The sequence below is a fragment of the Halyomorpha halys genome, unplaced genomic scaffold (assembly GCF_000696795.3).
Source record: "Halyomorpha halys isolate HHAL.00 unplaced genomic scaffold, Hhal_1.1 Scaffold835.1, whole genome shotgun sequence".
Lineage (NCBI taxonomy): Eukaryota > Metazoa > Arthropoda > Insecta > Hemiptera > Pentatomidae > Halyomorpha > Halyomorpha halys.
In genome coordinates, this window is record NW_027109576.1 from 171,269 (window position 1) to 190,084 (window position 18,816).

Consider the following 18,816-nt stretch of genomic DNA (forward strand, 5'->3'; position numbering starts at 1 on the left):
TATATATATATATATATATACAGTTTCAGCCTTAGTCAGCTGTTACTTCGATGTCAGCTGACTGACTGAAGATCAGTAAATCCAATATGTTACAGCAGTTCAAGCGTGTTAGATCTTATTACTTATTCTCTTTTATGACATTTTGCTTTCGCCGATAATTAACTGGTGCCGAAACCCGGGAACTTTAGGTACCGGAGTAATTTTTTTTTGTTGTTATTTTGTCATCTTCAATTTTTTTCCTGTCTCATTTTTTTAAAATAATGGCTGCTAATGAAAACGGTATCGTTAGACGAGCAGTCTTGAACCCGGAAGCTTTAAATCAAAATGGGGTCGGGAATGTACCTCCCACAGAGGGGAATCCTCCACCCCCCGAGTTTCCTCCACTACCAGTCTCTATTGCAGAAGCACACACTTGAACTGCTGTAACACAGTGGCTTTATTGTGTTCGGTACATCTCTTTATATACATTCGATCAGCTGATCTCCTCAGTCAGTTGACATCGAAGTAACAGCTGACTAAGGCTGTAACTTATATACATATATTTGTGGGTCATAAGGATCATCACATCAGTCAAGAATACAACTTTATTTAGCCGAATCTTCGCAACTTAATTGTTTGTATAGTCGTGCCCAACAATTAGAAAAAAATAGTTTTTTTTAAAGAAAAAATACTTTCTCCAAACAATTACTATAAAACTACAAGTACACAGAGTAATTTATGATTAATAACTATTACAATTAAAAAATATTACAATTGTATATTAGAGTGTGTTCTACACACATTTAACAACACTAAATAGAAACAGAAAAATATAAAATATAAATAACTGACGGACTACCTGAAAGAAAAAAAACGGTTACATGTGGGAAAAACCAAAGAAAACCTTCCATTTCAAAACACATTACGTTTTGGCCCGAATATGGAGTTAGTTGAATCACAATGTAGAACACACTGTAATAGACAATTGTAAGAAATGTGTTTATTAAACAATGTTTTAATTTTAATCTTTATTAATTATAAATTACACTTAGTACACAGTAATTAGTTGAAGAAAGCATTTGTATTTTCTCATTGTGGGGCATGACTACGCAAACAATAAAGTTGCGAAACGTTGCCTAAATAACGTTGTATTATAGAGTGATCCTCAAGAACCACAAAAAAACAAAACAGTCAACTTCCTTTATGATAGGTAGCATGAGGAAGTACTAAAACGTTTTCATAACATTACCTTCCGTTGAATTATAAAGAACACTTTCCTTCGAGATGAATTGATGAACATAACAGATCTGAAATAAATCTACATACAGTTTCGGACAATTAACAAGATTCGAATAACTAAATGTTTATTTCCCGGATGCTTTTAACCAGTTCTGTGTTTTAAGGTTAACATGCATTAAAATAGTGATAAATTTCATGAATATTTTGCAGGAACGAGTCGATATTGAACAAGTTCTAGGACAACTGCTTCTTCGAGGTCCTTCCTCAGGAAATGAATAGTGTGGCGATTCCAAAGCCATTAGCATCGCTAACAACGAACAGAATATCCTTCAGAGAAAGAAGTAAGTTTATAAGTATAATTTATACTTTACTTTATTTTTCATTATATAAGTCAGTTATCTACTTTATTATTTTTTTTTTAATAATCGTTATTATTGTTTTTTATTTTCTATTTTTCATTCTTAAATTACATTTTATTATAATTATTTTTTACTTTTACTCAAGGTAATCCTTGGTACCATCCTCTACACCGTCTATACTGACATAACTGACATTCCAACCAATCCTAACACTATCCTCACCACAAGTGTGCTCGCTGTTAACAATAACCCATTAATTGTATCTCTAAATCTCCAATCCCATATCAAGTCAAAGATAAATGGGAATCTTTGTGGAACGAAAGCCCAATGAATAAATTAAAAATTATTAATAATTATTAAAAAGGATGTCAAGCCCTGGGGGTACCTCCAGACACAAATGCCGTAGAGGAGGTTGTACTGACCAGGCTGAGAATAGGTCACACGAGGCTCACCCACTCCTATTTTATTTCAAAAGAAACGCCTCCGAACTGCCAGTATTGCAACAACAATCTAACAATAAGCCATATTTACCAACGATGCCCATATTTCACACAACACCTCAATAGTTTGGGACTGAGCCAAGATATCTCAAAAGCCCTTGGAGACGATGATAAAGCAATAAAATTGATGTTTCAGTTTTTAAAATCACAAAATTTACTGATAAAAATATAACTTGATCGGAAGGAAAAAAAAAAAAAAAAATAATCAAATTAAAAAATAGATAAAATTTAACGAATATTAACAAAATTAAATAAAATATAAATGGCGTTGATGACCAATGAAGTTTGGCAACTCTAAACAAACAAACAAAATATAAACACGATTTTGATTTTAAAAATCGAAAAATTTGAGTATTTGTTGATGGCATGACAACCCCGAAACGTCGTTTTTATTTTTAATGTAATGGAATAAGATAATTAAACAAGGGTACCTTTCATTTACAAGATATAATTATAAATTCAACTTATTTGAAATATAAAATAAAGCAATTTATTACAAAGAAAATGTCGCTTTTATTTTTCATATCCTTTTTTTCTCATGGTGGTCTCCTAACCCAATTACAAAATCAGAATTATGTTTTTTCCTAAATTCACGCAATCGATCTAATGTCAGACTACTAAAGCAGTAAATATATGTTTCCAAGTGGAAGCAGACATTGCTTTTAAGTTACGAAGTGGACAAATACTGCTGCCTTTGACACCTTCTCTGTAGAGCTGTGCCAGCAAGTAATAGTGCCCCGTTAATAGCTTCCAGTTGGCAACAGCTTCTCTTGTTGAACGATCAGAAGGATGTATTTTTTTTCTTCAGAACTTCCTACCTTTTACCTCGTTTTATATTTTATTTTATATGACCTCCTATCTGGTCATTTCAGACGAAGGGGAGGGGGTGGGTTACCTCTCTATTCTATTCACCCCTATGGTAATCTGCAGATTACCACCCTATTCTAACCATAGGCCAAGTTTTCATTTAGTGGAACCATCACAGAAATACAAGTCGACCCGCCAGGCCGGATTCGAACCGGCGCCGCACACTAGTGGGAAACCTCGTGCTAAAACCTCTAAATTATTTGAATTCCTATGTAATTCATGATGCTGAATTCAATGAAAAGCAGATATGTAATATAAATATAACGTGACTCCACGCTGTCACAGAGGACGATTTCACTCAACTAGTAACCGAAGAAAACTACCCGTATTAAAAAGAATTTGTATACGGGTGGAAAAAATTGTTGGACCAGATCACTTCAACCTACGTCGAAGAAGAAGGCCAGTACTTGGAAATCCAGCAGGCAACTCAACCTTTTATTTTATTTTATTTATTTATTTAATGTAATTTACAACTGTAAAAAATAATACAATAAGTAAATATGTTTCATAAACACTTGAAAATCTTGGGAAGGAACAACCCATTGGTGGTACCTCAAACATTAATTTAAATTAGAAGGTCCCGTGGCCATCTCCTTTTCAGACGCCTCGGAGGGTTATCAGGTATTGTTAAGGATGAAAGATTAAGAATTAATGGGTTAGGATGGTTAAGGAGTTTGGAATGAAAAGATGCATATCTGTTTTGGGCCAATTCTGTAACGAATGGGATGTTAAGGTCATTGTGAATGAGTTTATTTGTAACGTAATAAGGAGCATCAAGGACTTTACTTAGGATTTTGGATTGTAAGGATTGGATGCGGGAGGAATTTGATGGTTTGGTGGAGTCCAAATTGGTCTGATTATTGTAGTGTATAATAATTTTTTGTAGTGAATGGGAAGTTTAGATTGTTTGTCAAGTAAGTGTTGTAGCAATCAGAATCTACCAGCAGTTTCTTGTCGTTTCAGTCTTGTGTGTGGATTACAAGTAAGTCTCTTGTCAAGATGGCGTCCTAAGTCTCGAATCTGTTCAACATGCGACTGAACCTTAATACTGAAAACTAATGAAGACTGTGCATATATCGTTAAACTTGTAAATTTATTTATTAGCAGTAGTTGGATGTTATGGAAATGTAACATCGAACTGCTGCTGCACACCTGTATTGCTTTCAAGGTAGGGAAAGGTGGAAATAAATAAGTAAAATATAAATCCTAATTTTTCCATCATTAAGATAATTTGTTCCTAAAAATAATATGTTATTCTGATTCACAGTAGTTAATTTGATTACTCTTATCATCTTATTTTGGTAATACCTTCCAAGAAGGCCTCTTAACTTCATACGTCAATGAAATTTAGACAAAAGATTCTCCGAGACTTCAACTTTAAGTGGAAATTAGTCTCATCATAAAGGTCAATAAAGCTCATTTTTCCTGGTATACCAAAAATGTGCAAAAACGATTTTTTTCCAGCATTAAATTATAAGTGGCGGTAGAAATTTAGAAAAAAAAAACATTTTAAGAAATAAATCTACTTTTGAAAAACTACTACATTTCATATATTACACTGTGCACTAATGTAAGCCGTTGCAGCCACGAGCCAGTCAAAGTTGACGCTTTAACATGCAGGCCTACGAACGACCCTCCTCTTACCTCGGCTTTTTTTTTTTTTCTTTTTTTTGGGAGAGGGTTATCTATAGGTGACTAACCTATTCTAGTCTTGGTGGGGGAGGTAAAAAAAAGTCCTCCCACCAGACCGAATTCGAACCGGCACCACCCGCTCAGGTTGCTAAGACGCCTCAACCACCTGAGCCAGGAAGTGCCCTAACCTCTGATTTCAATTTTTCCCTATCTCTGAGAGAAATACATTTTTGATATGATTAGTAAATTCCAGAATACATCTTCACTCACCCCTCTCCACAACGTCTACAATTTTCGGATTTTTTGTAAGTCATATGTCTATCTTTAATTGTTAGAGACCTCCACTTCTCCTCCAGGGCCCTTAGCTCAGTAATTTCCAATGGATTATAAATTTACTTTTCTTTTTTCTAATTCTGTCAATAACCTGTAACATTTTCTTTTTCTTTTTTTTTATACTATTTTTGGTAATTACATTGTTGATATATTATCATGATTTTAAAACTCTCAAAACTGGTAAATAAAATTGATTTTAGCCCGAATTCCAGTTTATTCAGCACGTGAAAAACAAGAACGAATTCTTGAAAAGAGCCACGAAACAGAAACGGCTCAACGCGTGCGAAATAACGACCGAATATCATTGTTCATTTGCGAACGAAGCCACAAAAGACAAAGGTTTCGAGGCGGAATGTGACAAGCGAGTGAACAAGAGGAAAGGAGTTGGGTAATGTCTTCACAGGCGAGAGGCTGCACGACCTCACAACTGCTCCGCAACTTTCCAACAGATCTAGCTACGAACTTAGAACTAACTCCGTGACACCAATACGAATCCGATCCTAAGTTCTTACGTACCTAGACAGATGTAAATGGACTATCGTGAGGACAAAGGCCGTATGATAAAACACAAGGACGTCTGAATCATCGCGTGGACGCACGTCCATCTCAACAGGATATACGTTTGCCTTCATGAGTCAATAGAAACTGATCAAGAAAAAAATCTAGCCAGCCACAGGTAGAATGATATTTGTGCTAACACTAAATAAACTGAGGGATAGAAAATAACAAAATACGATTTTCGAAAACCAATTTTAAAATATTCAATCCTATTTTAAAATTGGTTTTCAAAAATCGTTTGAGTCTTGAAACTTTTAAGTCATAATTACGGATTCCTTAAAGTTCAGTAAAATGTAACTTAAACTAGTAGTGAGGATGAGAAGATAGTTAAACATGAATAATATATACGAGGAGAATATGGTTAGGGTGCAGGCAGAGAATAACACAAATAAGTTTAAAATCACATTTATTAGTGCCAATGTTACGGCCAGAATTTCTAGGCTTCATCAGAGCTAAGAACAAAAAACAAGATACCAACCAGGAAATAGAGGATGTATAGAATGATTAAACTAAATAATTGTACAGAATAAATATAGATAGAAATAAAGCAATGGAAGAGGTGGGAAATAAAACGTATATATAGGTAATTAAATATGTAAGTAAAATAACATAATTAATGAAATAAAAATAGAAGTTATATAATGAAACAACGAAATATGAATAATTTAATTTAATAATAATAATTTAGTGCTTACGGCTTTAGCGCACTTGCTCAGCCTCCACTGGCTCATTACCAGTGATGCGGCGAGAGGGATGCGCTGGGATCTCTTGAGCTCTGATCTACCCCTCACACGTGGGGGATAGAGTGGGCTCAGGGATCCTCAGGTCGATTGTGTAAATATTGTATATATTATTTTATCATTATGTTATTTTATTTATTTATTTTTCATACAGATAGTTTGATTATGTTCATCTTGTCTATTCTTTTGTTTGTATGTATTTTAAGAGTTTTTTTTTTATTATTATTATTTTTTATTTTATTTTTCTTCTTTTTTTATTTATTTATTTTTTTTATTTTTTATTTTAGTATGTATGAGATCATTCATCACTATTACCTATTGCCCACAACTGTGTGGCAGATTGTAATATCTATGGTTATCGGAATAACTCGAAAACTAAACACTTATAGATCCTTATTTGCCTCATTCTATATAATTAAATTGTCAACAAACACCTCCACTGAACCAACATTATGGAAGATATATCAAACAATTTTTGCATTGTACTTTGTACTTGAATATCATGAGAGTGGGCACAACAGATATTATATTGCGTATCATTTCCTGATGAATAATTAATTAAAAAATAACGATCGTGTAATAATTTAGAGTTTAATCATTTTTTTTTCGAAACTTACTGTAATCCCCGCCTGTCGAACACATGACATGCAACATTTGTCCAGAAGTCTACAAGCTAAGAATCAGACACCTTAGGCATAAGGAAAAGCTGTCCCCTCTGGCAAACATACTCTTTAATTAATTCATATGTTAATATCAGTTTTAATTTATGAGTCAAAAAATAAGATCATTAATATTAAAAGACACATGGGAAACCTATTGAGTTTTATAGCTCACACAGAAAAAAAAAAAAATAATAAAAAATAAAATTCTGAATAAATCAAGCCGTTAAAATATGGCATTTTTGTTTTTTTTAATTACTTTGCCATTCTGATTTAATTTACAATTACTAAGACAGTGAACCGGCTGGGAAACAAAATCAGCAAACTTTGAACAATTGCAGACAAGCACTCTGTTCTTGCTGAGCTTTTACTATTTTAAATAAACGTTTCCTCTTGCAAAGGTTCGATCAACTATTTTAATTATCATCTAATCTAAATTAAATTGGTACAGCTACTAATTAAGAGTGCCCACTTTATAAGGCTTGGTGGACCCCGGAGGACTCCTGAACCCACAGGGCTGACTCAACAGTACAAATGAAATGAAATAGCCTTTTATTTATGCAATAAATTAAAATCACACCAAATACAATATATACATTTAAAGAAGATGGAAAGAAAAAAGGAATAAATAAATTTATATATATAATAGTTGACAAAACATTAGCTTCTATCAATTTCTTTTCATCTTTCTGTATCCTTTTCTGCATAGGCCTTCCCTTTTGGGAGTAATAGTCAGCAAATCCCGGGGTGACCAGCCCTATTGGGAGGCGAATTCTTTCCATTTCTTCTTCTTAACATCCCTGTCCCTAGAGCTCACCAGCAGAATGGTCCTGCCATCTTCTTGAACGTATCGCTCCATCGTTTCTTTTGACGTCCTTACCTTCTTTGAAGGTCGTATGGAGTTCATTCTGTGGAAATTTTGTGTGTTTGACAAGTGTTGGTTTTGTTAGGTCTATGAATGTTGTTATTTTTGTTTTTACTTTACTTTTCCTGACTCACTACCAGTGATGCGGCGAGAGGGATGCGCTGGGATCTTTTGAGCTCTGCCCTACCCCTCACACGTGGGGGATAGAGTGGGGTCAGGGATCCTCAGGTCGATTATGTAAATATTGTATATTAGAGTGTAAATGTGACTAGAGACTATATTATTTTATTTATTTATTTTTCATACGGATAGTTTGATTATGTTCATTTTGTTTATTCTTTTGTTTGTATATATTTTAAGAGAGAGTTTTTTTTTTTTAATTTTTATTACTTTTTTTTTTATTTTAGTATGTATGAGATCATTCATCACTATTACCTATTGCCCACAACTGTGTAGCAGATTGTAATATCTATCAATAAATAAAAAGTATTATTTAAAAAAAAAACTTTACTTTTCTTGTTTATTGAGAATTATTCTTTATAATAAGAGGGTAATTATTTTATCTTTTTTTTTTTAATTATAACGTTTTATATAGTTAAGGGTATCTTTTGTACGAGACTATACCCCACATAATTGTTTTAAAAAAAAATGTAACTGTTATATTTACTATGTAGGCCCCACCAGCCGATCTGGTATTAAATAAATACAATTTTTAAAAACTAAGGAAAGAACACCGCCTTGAGGTTTTTTGTTTTAAAATAAAGTATTATGCTAAAGATTTGGACTGAAATAGATGAGCTAACCTGAGAATTTAGAAGACTAAAGATCGTTGAATTGCCGGTAAATATAATTCAGGTTATAATAATGCGGTGAATAATATTGTATGGATGTGTAAGGTTGTGGAACTTAGTAAGAAACGGATATGAAAAATGTTAACACTGAACCAACAGTGTAGATGGGAGGATTGTGTTAAGACTGATCTGGTAGATTTGTGTTGACGCTAGGCCAACGTCACTGCACGGATATATGTAGAAAGCAAAGGAATAAAAAATAATAACACTGTTTTAGTTTTAAATAAGAGGAGTTTGGTCGTATAATAGGGTAAATAACAAAATTTACCCAACTTGTGGGAAATTGCTAAGTTTTGATGATGATATTCAGTTCTTAGCTTAATAAAAAATGAAAAAATTAAATTTCCCAATTATTTTGAGTTCATTAAAAAATAAAAATTTTACTAGTTGCTACTCATTTCTTTTTTGTGATATAAATACCATTAATAGAAGAGAGGAATTTACAGATACTATGTTTTTCATCCAAATATGTGTCCCTGTAACCTTGTTATGTATTAGTGTGATTAGAAGTTAAGCATGGTAATTGTAGATAACATATTCACCTTAACACAAATTTGTATTCTGTGGAATACAACGAAACATTTTTATGTTGATTCCATATTATACGTTGTGTGTATGTTTTTCGATGTCCAGATATATATTCACATAACTGAAAATATATAAGATACATCTTTTAAAAACGTATATCATTTTAAGAAATCGGTTATTGTCAAAATCTTCATTTAAAGAAACAAAACGTGCTTTACGATCGAATGTGTCAAATGATTCCCCCTCTCTAAAAATTAAAATGATTTTTATTCTAAAAATATAAGTGCACGAATAACACTTAATCCATAAACTGGAGTCAACTTAGACAGTTTTATTGAATTTAGAAGCCTGTAATTATTAAGGTTCGACTGTGAAACCAAGCGAAAAAAAATCTCTGTTCCTCTATGTTATAAATAAATTTTAAATATTTCTCTGACCGGCTCACTTCATAATAACATGTTAACGGTATCCATTGATAAGCGAAGTACAATATTGACCAATTTACTTGATCGAACCTATCGCCATATGCCGTCCCGTGATGTCATGAGACGTCGAATTCGAATAAACATACGCAAATAAACAACTTTCTCCGATGGCGTCATTATTACACGGGCTACGCAGGATAGAGAGCTTTTATCACCGGCTTTATCAATAGTTTCGATACATTAGAGGTAAAAATTGTATAAACGAGTAGATGGTTCGTTTTAAGACTATATGTAATTATAATTAAAATGATTAGAAAACATATATGAGATATAAAACCTTCAATCATGATTCAGCCATGTCATCATTATAACCTAACCTTACATCACATTCCATTTCCGTGTTGTCCTTAGTAAAGGAATAAACATCTGCAAGTAATAACTTTCTCTCACGAGGTTCTTATTCAGGATCCAGCGAGCCATTTTATAACTTTCGCTTTTTATGAAAGGAAGTGTTTAAGCTTTCTTTCAATCTCATATAAAATAAACATTCATAAAATTACATTGGAAGCGACATTGAATAACTACTATTACCAAACTGAAATGATAATTTAGCTAATACACATTTTTTTTAAAATTTATTTAACTACAATTACAATCGGGTAAATTAGCATAATAAACTGTTATTTGAGAAACTCGAGAAATTATTTTGAAATCCCCAAATGCAGTCAAACCTATATATAATCGAAACCTGATAAGTTGAACGTTGAACGATGATATTGTTAAAAATTAATTCCTTTAATATCCCATATCATGTAACTAATACATTTTCTTTTAAATTTATTTAATGAAATGTGGTCAAAATTTTATATAATCGAAATTTGATAAGTTGAAGAACCTGATTATACCACATCCCGACAACCTTATTTTGTAAATTTTTAAAACAATTTTTATTATATGCGACAAAGATAGTTGGGTTTGATAAGTGGTTCTACTTTATGAATAGTTTTAAAAATTGAGGAAATGTGGTTATATGGATATGGACACGGACACAGGGAACTACGAGTAATTGTTGAATATGGAACAGGCCTCCGGAAAATTAGTGTTTTATACACAAAAAAAAAGAGAGAGAAAAAAAGTATGGGTTTATGCTAAAATAAAAATCTTATGAAAAGTACATATCACTCAAGATACTTTTTACGAACCTCACAAACCTTATCACTATTTCGTCAATTTTTAAAACAATTTCTTAAAATTGTGCGACAAAGATAGTTGGGTTTGTTAAATGGTTCTATTTGAAAAAGTTTTAAAAATTCACGAAATAAGGTGACATGGGTAGATAGACGGTAGAGAGTACAATTAGTAATTTATATATATATATATATATATATAATTCTCAAGCGGGCCAGAGCAACCTTAGTTGGGTTTGTTAAGTGGTTCTATTTTATAAAATATTTTTTTAAAAATTAATCAATAAGGTTATATGAATATGGGCACAGGGAACTACTAGTAATTTTTATATAGTTAAAAAAATGGTAAAAGAAAACTCTCCTCAACTCCAAAACGTCGGTGTTTCAAATATATATAAAATTATATACATATATAATTGACCATGACTAGAAATAATGAAGAATATGGTCAGGGTTTCAGTAAAAAAGAGAAAATAAATAAATAGTTGTTAACTATTTTTTTTCTTTTTTGACCGCAACTCTGACCATCTTCTTCATAATTAAAATAAAAGTTTGGGTTTAACCTAATAAAAAACCTTATGAAAATTAAACATCACTCAAGATTCATTTGCTTAGCTTTTTGAAAGTTACTACCATGAACAAATCCTCAAGAACTTGTTACTTTCATATTTTAATTTAGAGAAAGACCATTAGTGTGAATGAATTTTACCTACTGCGATAAGAAACCTGCTTTCCTGCTAGAAAGTCATAAAAGAAACTAAGAGTTACAAAAAGAAGTATGCAAACCGATTTTTCCATTAAAAAAAAAATAAACGGGATGCTTAGATATTTAAAAACGTTGGCGAGGAATTGATTGCAGCTTATTACCATAACGATCCAACGATTTACCATCACAAATATGAACACAGAGACGACAATGAGTTAACAGAAAACCTGTATTATTAATGATAGTATTTTAACCGCAGCAAGGGAACTAGGGATATATTTCAAACTTTGACTTTGTTTATACATAACTTTAAAATGACTTTGAGTCCAGTCAAATACGACGAAAAAAATAAATTAAAAGCTAAACCCAATTATTCAAAAAAATGAAGAAGCTATTTGTCATATACCCGGTTTATTAACACCAGAATACAATTCCCCAAGGAATATCCTGATAAGTGAATCAGGCAGGTTCAGGTGCGGAAAGTGGACGTGTAAAATAAAAATAAAAAAAATACATTTCATCAGTTTTCCGTTAATATCAGGCAATGTTGGGCAAAAATTAGCTATAGTTGAAACTGATAGCTAATATTGTTATGGATACGATATTTATTTATCAATGGTTCATTCATAAATGAGTGTCGTTGCTATGGTAATTTTAACTATTAGTTTCATCCATAGCTAATTTTTGCCCATCTCTGATATCAGAAAAACTTGAAAAAATCATCCTAAGCAGAATTGAAATATATTAAATTTTTGTACATTGATTATAAAACTTTTTTTTCTAAATTATGCAGTTTCTGTTATATGAAGGGGAAATGTAGCAATGTGAAGAAGGTAATTGTAATAAAAACCATTTGTTTAAAGAAACTTTGTTTCCTATATCTCGAAAATTGTTAGGTCTGATAAAAAAAGGTATATATAAAGCTAATATACATAAACCTTACAAGAACATATATACATATACATATACATAAACCTTACATACACCTTTGTTGGAAATTTAATGTACCTTAATTCTGGATAGAACCTATTAAAAAAAAAAACTGAAAATCAAACCATACCTGACGCGGAAACCATTGGGACTTACACGAACATAATACACCAGAGTGCAAAATAATACAACACAGGTCATTGTTTTTTTAATGGTAGGATCAAATTTGATTGAACCTCTACGAGAATGTACCCTGAAGCAACATACAAAGTTGTTGAAAATATTTATGGAACAACGGCATGGACCTTTGAAGAGCTCTCTCTCTCTAAAAAAGTTCTAACAGACTTTCCTATATTTATTTTCAGGAAATTAATTTTCACTTCTTTATTCCTTTATTACATGTGAACAACGTTTGGGGTTCTTTGGCCTATTATTCAGTAGTAAACAGAAATATTTTCAATCAATATTTAAAAATTAACATGTTGTTATAATCAATAAAGTTGATATTGCAGCTTAATAAATATATTATTTTACACATTTAAATACCACCATTAGTATTTAAATACGTACATTTGCCGACCTGAAATTTGGGTCGAAACGTTGGCACAAATAAATAATTTTTTTTTTATTTGCTGATCGAATCTAACCTCCTTCCTCCTCTCCTCTAAATTCTAAATCACATTGATATAGTTTTAAAATATTTTACACGAGAATTATCAACCTTAGAATTTATCATTTTAAAAATAAAGTCGTATTATTTTGAGGGTTAAGAGAAGGGAGTTGTTTTAAATCATAAAAACTAATGCTCCAGCACCTCCTGCTATACGAGTCAGGTGGAAATTGCATAACCCTCTTGAAAGTACCCTACAAACTGGATTACCGACCCAAAAAATTAATTAAATACAAAATAATATTTTGACACAACTTTGGGAACTACTAATATTTTCAATGTTTTGTTGATTATTTATAATTTATAACTGACAAATTAGAATCCTTAACCTGAAACTTTATTATATTGCGGCTTCGTTATCATTTGTTTAACTATTGTATTCTAGGCAGGAACAAAATTTATCTCGAGAAATCCGGAAGTACGAATTTTATAACAAAAAAAATGGTTGTTTCTAATTTTCGTCTTCCATAGTCTTTAAATGTTTTTTTATTTCTAAAATCACAAAACTAGCGACAACACAAGCCCACCAATCTACATAAAATCTAGGTCACGTATGTAGGGTGGGTAGGGTGGCTAGAGTGTATAGGGTGGCTAGGCTGTATAGGGTGGCTGTGTAGGATATATAAGTCGGTAAGTGAATGAACTTGACAACTTGTTAACTTCTCAAAAGAGTTAAATATAAGTGAAGAAGACTCGCATAATCTAGAAACTTAGTATAATAAATGTTAACATAATATAGTTATTATAATAAAAATACGATATAACTAATTAATAAATAGTTAGTGTAATAAATATACGATATAAATGTTAACGAATATATTGGTGAATTATTTTTAGTCTGACTTTATTTGAAATATTTTTTAAATATAATATAAAAACGTTTTAGAAGGTAGTGGGTCCGAATCCCAGTTGGGTCGGACAAAATTTATTTCGCGGCGGCCCCAAGAAATGAATCTTGACATTTCCACGCTAGGGCTGTCCTCAGTGCAAGACTTGAGCCATAAAAAAATAAAATAAAATAAATACGATTAAAAAGATATATATTACACATGATTGGTAAATAATCCCGGAATTTATAAGGTATATTTTATTTTAAATTATTTCAAAACAAAACTCAAAAAACAGAGATTAATAGTAATACATACTGTTTATAAACCGTTAACTCCACATTTTAATAAGGAAAAGTTTTAATAAAAAATTAAAATACATCCATGGGAACCTCATCAGTTAAAACGCTAAACATGTCAATTAGTAATTTATCAGACGTGTATCTTATTTTTTATTTTGTTAATTAATTAATTAATTTGAGGATCTTGTTACATTTTTATCCATATTGTCTATCCATATCTACTCAACCTTGCTTTCTTGGAATATTGGACCGTTTTTTATAAACTTTCGAAGAAGCGATGTATAACAATTAGTTTATGGCATTGGGTATTAAACAGAATTGCACGTTCTATTTATTGTACATGCTTGGTGGTTCAGAGGCTGGAGAGAAACAGAACTTCGGGGGAGAAAAACTGGTGCAGTGTTATCTTACTTGTAAATATCTACTTATTAGTAAATTCAGATTATTTCATAATTCAATAAATTCATTTTATAATTATGAGAGATAGTTGACCGTGGATGATAAATGAGGAGAAGATGGTCGCCATCTTCTCCACCATCTTCTCCTCAATTTATTTTATAATTAAGATAATTCTTAATGCCCTCTGAAAAAGGCAAAAGCAGCACAAGTCAAAATTTTATTGTAAATACACCCTATTTCCGCCGTTTTGTGATATATAGATACATAAAAAAATTAATTTCAACTTAAAGTAGGATTGTAAGTGGATTTTTGTCCTTTTTAATTAGACAAAACATTTTCATTTTAAACAACTGTCATGGTTTTGCAACTAAAAAAAAATGAATATCTAATTCAACAAAATTTATAATATGTATCATTAGACATCTCAACAAATATCAAATTTTAGCCAACTAAAAGTACCCACTTTATGAGGCTGGGTGGACCCCGGAGGGCACTCGGGCCTACAGGACTTATTACAGGTAACAGATAATAATCTGCCACAGCCGGATTCGAAATGGTTCGTAATCCAGTCGCCTTACCAATGAGCTATCCACTCCCACAACAAATATCAATACTTTGAATTTTTAATTATGATTAATAGAAACTAGTGAACATTTTGTGTAGGATTCATTTGTTTATTTTATTCGTTTTTAAAAACTTATATAGATTTGTTTAAAAAGAAAATAAAGTTTAAAATATAAAACTGAAATTAATTATCAAACATAATGAATGATATATATGTTGACCATAAAATTGATATATAAGAAGATGGTCAGGGTTGCGGTCAAAGGAGAAACAAAAATAGGTATTTTTTTATAAAAATAGGTTTTTATTTTTGTTTCTCCTTTGACCGCAACCCTGACCATCTTATTATATAATGAATAATAATATTCGTTATTATAATGTAATGAATTAATCACAAATTATTACTGAATGAATGCATTTAAAAAATAACGGAGGCATCTGAAGAATACCAACTTTTTTAAAACTTTATTTCATCAATTAATCATTAATCAGTCTCTTGCAACAGAGATACTATTAATTTTATACCATAGTTGTACTAGGTTGTTAATATTCTCCGCATTTTGGTTATATAATTCGTCTAACCAATTAAGTTATTTTCGCATCAATCATTAAATATTTTTTAAAATGTCAGAATAGTTATTATATTATTTCAAAACCAACCAATTACCTATTGCGAAAATTTAATGACTCGGTTATTTTATAATTTAAACCGATTCTGTAAAATAACTGTTACTATTACCCATCCCTACATCTTATAAATATGTAGTTACTTAAGTCACATAATATCAGTAAACTTTCAGCACAATCCTTTGACCATTCTACTTCGGTTACCAAGAAGTTAAAGATCGTTTTAAATAGGTCAGGGCGAACCGTCCAAAACAAGGCCGTTAACCAAGCGAAAATGGCCCAGAAAATTCATAATAATTTTATATAAAGTGTTTTCAAAACTTTAAATGTATAATTTTAATTACTTACTTAACCTTAAATCTAAATTAAAATTTATTCAAAAGCAGCAGTTAAAAAAAATTTTGTATAGATCTTTCAAATGATGTTAATATTTATATTATAAAGTAATAAATACTCAGCTTTGAGGTTATTTTTTTTTTAAATATACTATTATTTTGTTTAGAAATATTAATTAAATTATTACACTACAACACAATTATTCTAGTATATAATTATGGATTAAATAAAAAAGTATGTAATGTATACATGATGGCTACTTCTGCTAATCGATTAATCAATATTCATTATATATTATTTAAATTTATCATAATTTAATTTAATATCAATTTAATAAAACATCCATTGAATTTAACATATTTAATAGTTCAATGAAAAAAAATTAAAATTATTATTAAGTAAAAAGAATATTATAATTAATTGATTTTATTAATTATTTTTTGTTTTGTTTATTCAGAAATACTAAAATATTTTTAGATTTAATACCACATTTTTATTTGAGGTTGTGTCAGAAATGAATTCAGCCATAAAATTGTTTGGTATGACCTGTTAATAACTATTGCAATAAATTGAGTACATAAAAATTTTAATTATATACTGATAGTTGGTGTAACGATACTGTAATAGACAGATAATCATTTAAATAAATAGAAGTAATCGAATGGAAAGGTTTCTTTTGTCTGATTAATGCCAAGAAGTACATTATAAATAATTAATGAACCTCTTATTCAAATTCTAAAGAATCAAAAGCTAATCAAAAATATATGACTAATGTAGCCTAAACTTTGGATGCAAAAACTTGTATTCGTCATATAATCAACAATAAAAAGTATAAGAAATCTTTTATTAAATAGCTTAAAATTTAAATTAAAAGAAGTAACTAGGTTTCATTATTATTAAAATGGTTAGTTCTTAGATTATCTGTCGATTATTAGAATAATTAGCTTACTCATTAATAAAAAAATAAGAATTTCTTCTATACAAAAAGAAATTTAATTATATTGAATTAACTTATCATAAATTATACACTAAAGTATATAATCAATAATAGGTAAACTTTGTACTAGTTTATGTTGTGATAACCATATCAAAGTCTTTCTAAAGTTAAAGTCAAAACTAAAAGTCAATCTATTTTAACTAATATATGACAACTCATAATAAATCCAAATTAAGTTATAAGACAGAATAAGAGAATGGTATGATAGTATTAAAATTATATTTAAAATAAATTGGCTTGTATAGAAAGTAATAAAAAAAAATCAAAACAAAAATAAAAAGATACACAATTAATAAATTATATTACAAATTGAATGTCACACATTTTTTTTTTGTTTCTTTCAAAGACACACAATAAAAAATTGCACAACATGTCATAGTGAATGGGACAGTTTACTGTCACTATCTGAGAACATGACCTCCAGCTTGCTGTTTGCACTTTCAACTCAGTTCTTTGCTTTGATTTTATACTAATACATTTAAACTGAGCTTGCCAATATATATATATGTTTAATAGAGAAAATATATTACTTAATTGTATGCTATATAGGTAATTTATCTTTAATATTTTTTTAATAAATAAATGTAACTCACCTGAATGCTAGAGCTATTTTGCACTCAAGATAGCGGATGAGAGAGTTCAGAAAAGTTGCTGGAAGTGCAACACCAAGCCACTTCAATAGCATGAAAGCAAAATTTCGGACATCCCTCTGGACTATATACTTCACCATCCTGCCTTCCATGGTGGCTACATATATTGACATGAATGTCCTGGTAAGGAGGACAATAGTGTGCACCGAAAGGAAACCAACCTCCTTGCACCATATCCGGGGTATCAGCAGCCTTATTATTTTATATAACTGTATCACAAATTCTTTGTTAAAGCCAGGAATAAATGTTCTCTTCGGCTTTTCGACTTCTTCTGGTTGTGAAGGTTCATTCTTATTATTATTCGAAATGATTAAAGGTTCTTTCTGACTAGGATTCTTCAATATTTTACTTACATAAGGATAACTGAACTTACATGCACATAAGAGAAATGCAGCAGCAGCAATACCACTACCAACTTGTCTCTTACTTATGTTCTGTTTTGAAATGTCATCAAAATACTTGGATATCACAGTAGGCATTTTGATTATTCTTCTTTAAAACGATAAAAATAAAATAAAATGATTGATTTGGAAAATTTTATGGAATCACTGAATTATTACTTTCACTACCCGAACCATTGTGGAACTGTGTCAGGCCCAGTAGAGACGGTCAAATGCCAAGAAGTGATCTGATGAAGAGACGAAAGGATAACATGCTGAAGTTATCAGCAACCTCTCCAAGACCTATCGACACTACTGGGCAACTCCAAGACAATCACGCAGGCGCGTATCCCTACTACACCATCCCCACCTCATTGACATCATCCCATTTTTATTCCTTTTAATCTCAGGATAAGATCCTACGATCTCTTGGATTCTAGCCATTTAATAACTATTATTTTAAATTTATTACGAACAACTTCATTGTGGTTATAATCTTCTTTATAATGGTGAACTGAATTCAAAAAGATGAAGCATGGATGAAAGGGTAAGAATTTACAATCCACATAAAAATTGTCTGCAAAATTGAAAACAAATAATAAAACCTCAATAAAACATTACCTAGTATAAAAAACAGCCGAGAAAATAAAGATAAATTTAAATACATGTTACAAATATTTCCAGGAGTAGTATATATGAAAATGTG

At 30.7% G+C, this 18,816-nt stretch overlaps 1 protein-coding gene across 1 annotated transcript in view; it reads right to left on the reverse strand.

Annotated features, from left to right (window-relative positions):
• ABCD (ATP binding cassette subfamily D) overlaps positions 1–18,441 on the reverse strand; it is a 155,855-nt gene extending 137,414 nt beyond the window's left edge. Inside the window, exon 1 of the mRNA XM_014429905.3 lies at positions 17,674–18,441. Within this exon, the coding sequence (XP_014285391.1) occupies positions 17,674–18,209 (536 nt within the window). The 5' untranslated portion in view covers positions 18,210–18,441. The remainder of the gene's footprint in view (positions 1–17,673) is intronic.
• Between the last annotated feature and the right edge of the window lie 375 nt (positions 18,442–18,816).